This window comes from Nicotiana attenuata, chromosome 7 (assembly GCF_001879085.1).
Source record: "Nicotiana attenuata strain UT chromosome 7, NIATTr2, whole genome shotgun sequence".
Lineage (NCBI taxonomy): Eukaryota > Viridiplantae > Streptophyta > Magnoliopsida > Solanales > Solanaceae > Nicotiana > Nicotiana attenuata.
Genome location: NC_031995.1, coordinates 90,057,309 through 90,062,064, shown reverse-complemented (window position 1 = coordinate 90,062,064; position 4,756 = coordinate 90,057,309). Strand labels below are relative to the sequence as shown.

At 42.1% G+C, this 4,756-nt stretch overlaps 1 protein-coding gene across 2 annotated transcripts in view; it reads left to right on the top strand.

Moving 5' to 3' along the window:
* LOC109229452 overlaps window positions 4,088–4,756 on the top strand; it is a 4,789-nt gene continuing 4,120 nt past the window's right edge. Inside the window, exon 1 of one of the 2 annotated variants that reach the window (XM_019394891.1) lies at window positions 4,088–4,345. In XM_019394891.1, the coding sequence (XP_019250436.1) occupies window positions 4,267–4,345 (79 nt within the window). In that variant the 5' untranslated portion in view covers window positions 4,088–4,266. Of the gene's footprint in view, window positions 4,391–4,756 lie in introns of both variants that reach the window. The other variant, XM_019394890.1, reaches the window with a different exon arrangement.

Here is a 4,756-nt window from a genome sequence, read left to right as displayed (position 1 = left end):
CCTCAAGGTTTTGACTGTTTCCTGCAAATGAGTTAAATGGTCCTCTGCGCGCAGGGACTTAACCAACATGTCGTCAATGTAAACTTCCATTGATTTACCTATCTGTTCCTCGATCATTTTGTTAACTAGGCGTTGGTATGTAGCTCCTGCATTTTTTATACCGAAGGGAATTGCGTTGTAACAATAAGTTCCAAACTTAGTGATAAACGAGGTCTTCTCCTGGTCCCCCGGGTTCATCTGAATCTGATTGTACCCGGAATAGGCATCGAGAAAGGTAAGTATCTCGTGGCCGGCCGTGGCATCGATCATGCCGTCGATGTTAGGCAGTGGAAAAGAGTCTTTAGGGCATGCTTTGTTTAAGTCCTTATAATCTACGCACATTCTAAGTTTTTTTCCCTTTTTAGGAACTACAACTACGTTGGCTAACCACTCGGGACATTTTACCTCCCGAATAGACCCTATTTTAAGAAGTTTGGTTACCTCATCCTTTATGAATGCATGCTTCACCTCGGACTGAGGCCTCCTTTTTTGCTTTACTGTTTGAACCTGGGGTCGATGCTTAGCCGGTGCGTTGTTATTTCTCGCAAGATCCCTGTCATGTCTAAATGAGACCAAGAAAAACAATCCATATTATCGATAAGAAACTAAATGAGTTTTTTCCTGAGTTCGGGGGTTAATCCCGTTCCCAGTTATACCTTTTTCTCGGGCATGTACTCGATCAATATGACCTATTCCAGTTCCTCGACCGTTGACTTGGTTGCGTCCGACTCTTCTGGAACAACGAAAGTTCGTGGAGTAAAGAAATCCTCTTCTTCTTCTTTGATTACCTGTTCCTACGGCTTGATCGGGACTGGAATCGGTGATTGCTATTTGGCCGCTTGTTTATCTTTGGCCCCCGATTTTTCCGAGGTCGAAGGCACTGGAATTGGTGTCACCTCATTGACTGCAGAAAATTCCTTTGCAGCGTGTTGTTCTCCGTAGACCGTTTTCACGCCATCCACTATTGGGAATTTCATCATCTGATGAAGGGTCGAGGGTACAACCCTCATGTTGTGGATCTATGGCCTCCCGAGAAGTGCGTTATACCTCATGTCGCCTTCGATGACATGGAATTTCGTATCTTGGATGGTTCCGGCCATGTTCACTGGTAGGATTATCTCCCCCTTCGTTGTTTCGCTCGCCATGTTGAAGCCATTTAGGACTCGGGATGCAGGTACAATTTGATCCTGTAGGCCGAACTGTTCTACGACCCTCGATCTGATTGTTTGCTGAGCTACCTAGATCCACTAGAACATGTTTAATTTGAATTTTATTTAACAGAATAGAAAATACCAGTGCGTCATTGTGCGGCTTAGATATGCCCTCCGCTTCTTTGTCATTGAATGATAGGACGCCCTGGGGCACATAGCTCTGAGTCCTTCTTTCTCTGGTGATCGACACCTTGGTGCATTTGAACACAGGCCCTTGTGGAACATCGACACCGCCAACGATCATATGGATTACATGCTGCGGTTCTTCCTGCTCATTTTTTCTGTTTGCATCTCTTTCCCTGAAGTGGTTCTTAGCTCGATCACTGAGAAATTCACGAAGATGACTCTTGTTGAACAACCAAGCTACTTCCTCCCTCAGCTGCCTGCAATCTTCGGTTCTATGGCCATGTGTGCAATGATACTTACACATCAAGTTTGGATTTCTTTGAGAAGGATCGGTTTGAATAGGCATGGGCCACCTGGTGTCTTTGATTCTTCCAATAGCTGACACGATCGCCGATGTATCTACACTGAAATTATACTCCGACAATCGAGGTGCTTCCGCGAGGTCGGTATGTTTATTGAACCCATTCTTACTCATGAGTCCCCGAGAGCTTTGACCTCGATCATTTCTTCGATCATTTCGAGGAGCGTTACACCCCGAGCCGTTGTTTCTACGATCGACATACGGCTGGTACCGTTCCTTGTTTGATCTTGATTCCCTGTCTGTATCCCTCGGGGGTTTGGCTGCCAATTTATTAGGATGAACTGAACCCGAGGGGGCTCCCAACTGGTCGTCCTCGACCCTGATCTTCGATTGATAACGATTATGTACGTCTGACCACGTCACAGTTGGATACTCTATTAGATTCTACTTTAATAGTCGAGACGCGATTGAACTCCGCTAATTCAAACCCTGTATAAAAGCTTGTACTGCCCAATCATCCGAGACCGGTGGTAATTCCATTCGCTCCATCTGAAACCAGGATACGAACTCCTTTAACATCTCATCGTTCCTCTGCCTTATCTTAAAATGTCCGATTTCCTCGTCGCCACCTTTATGTCCCCGACATGTACTTTCACGAAGGCGTATGCTAACATAGCAAACAAATCGATAGAGCTCGAGGGCAAGTTGTGATACCAAATCATGGCTCCTTTAGATAAAGTTTCCCCAAATTTTTTCAACAATACTGATTCGATCTCATCATCATTCAAGTCATTTCCTTTAATCCCCAAGTATATGAGGTAATATGTTCGCTAGAATCGATTATTCCATTGTATTTAGGTATATCGGGCATGCGAAATTTTTTAGGAATAGGCTTCGGGGCCGCACTCAGAGTGAACGACTTTTGTATGAACTTTTTGGCATCCAAACCTTTCAAGACCGGGGGTGCCCCCGGTATTGATCAACACGGGAATTATAAGTTTCCACTTTTTTGTCATTATCCTCAATCTTCTTTTCCCCGGACTCGATTCTCTTAGTGAGTTCTTCGAGCATCCTCATAATCGTGGGATCAGTCCCCGAGCCATTACCGCTTGATCTTTCCGGTATCGGCTCAGTACGTCAAGCGTTGTCTGGTTCGACTATACTTGGAGTTTTGTGTTGTCTTTGAAGCTGAGCGATACAACTTGTTGAGCTTGTAGCATCTCGAATATTACTTAGAGGCTGACTCCCCCATCTCCTATACCCTGCGTTCCTTGACCACCTGATCGGGCTTCCCTGCGTACACTCCCTCCAGGGTCTGTGCCTAAATCCGCGTTCAGAGCGATGTGTGAACTAACATCAACTGGTTTCATATTTGGCACTTCCCCAGGGTTTATTGGTGGTACACCGACCCCTATATTGTTGTTTTCCCCATGAAATCGTAGACCATCATTGTCGTGTACAGGTACGTTTTCCGAGTTTGACATGTTTTAGCCTGAGAATCAAAAATTCTTGACAAGAAAAAGTGTAAAAATAACTTGTGTTATGAGAATCAGTAATAAAATAATCACTATTATCTTTAGCCCCACGGTGGGCGCCAAACTATTTACCTCGAAAATACGAGTAACAGTTAAATTTGATTTATGATTTTAAAGATACGTGATTTAGTTCAATACTAATTAATAACCAAGAAATCTGGAGTATAAATGAAAGGAACAAGTAAAATCAAACCAGAATGTAGACCAGTCTCGACCTCGAGCCAAGATGACCTCGAGATGGATCAAGAACAATAAAACAAGAATAATAAAGCTGAAGGACAATTTTGATGAATAATGAGCGAAAAAGTAAGAGAGTATATTCTTTGCCAATGATTAGATCATGTTTACAAATGATTGTGTCCCCTTTATATAATGGGGAACCCTAAATAAGGTACCTTTCTATTTACACTAAAGAATCTTATTGGGACAGCTGTCTAACCGCCTAGTACGGATTCGTACAAATCTATTTCGGGATTTACGCCATGATCTTGGGGACGTGGCAAAAATCTTGCTCATTCTGTTACAAATCCATAACGGCATTATCTCGAGGCCAGTCATATTAGGCTTCGACATTCCTCGAACACTTAATTTTTCGAGCCTTGTACTCTGTCATCGAGCTCGAACCTGGTCCATCGAGCTTGAACTCGATCTATCCTGAATTCGGACTTAAGGTGACCCCTCGAACTCGGAAAATCGGGCATACCTGATTTCCACCGTATACAAGAACCTAATAGATTAAAAATATTAGAATTCTGAACCTATAAATTTGGAATTCTGGGTGGGCTGTATGTTATTAATGAAATAAACGATTTAAATAATATAGAAATAGTCAATCTGCTTAAATACCTTGCAATTGACTTTATTGGAAGAGTATTTTGTCTACTTGGTTATAGTTTATTCAACGTTATTTTAAAGTCTTTGGGAGGACTTTTCTTTTTCTCTGTTCTGTTATAGTTTCTTGATTCTTGATGATGAAGAACTCAATTTATCAAAATACAGTTTATTTATCTATTTCTGTTGATAATTGGAGGGGAAAAGCAAAAAGTCTAAAGAAATGGCTCATTATTTGGATTCATCTTCTTCTTTAGTCCCTCCTTTGATTGCTAAACCCAGCAAGGTTGATCTTGAAGCTGGTAACGTTGACCAAATTCAATGCCGTATTTGCCTTGAAAGTGATGGTGACTTTTTATCACCCCTTCATTTTTTACTTTATGGGTTTGTGCAAAACTGCAAATATTCAATTCTTGCTTGAAATATTTGTTGGTTTGTGTGTATTATTAGGATTCCTGTTTGATTTTAAGTGTAAGAGTAGTTTCTTTGGGGATTAATTGAGTGGATTCTGCATCTTTCACATGTGGGTCCCCTCACTTTTGATAACTGTGATGGACCAGCTTGTACTCACCTGCTCGGCAAACTGTTGAGTACATGCTATTTTCCATACCGAGTAAACGGGTTTGACCCCGTTCAAGCTGAAAGCCAAATTGTTTTATCCCAAGTGCAGTTACTGTATTACTGAGAGGCTGAACTGAACGAAAATTTACATG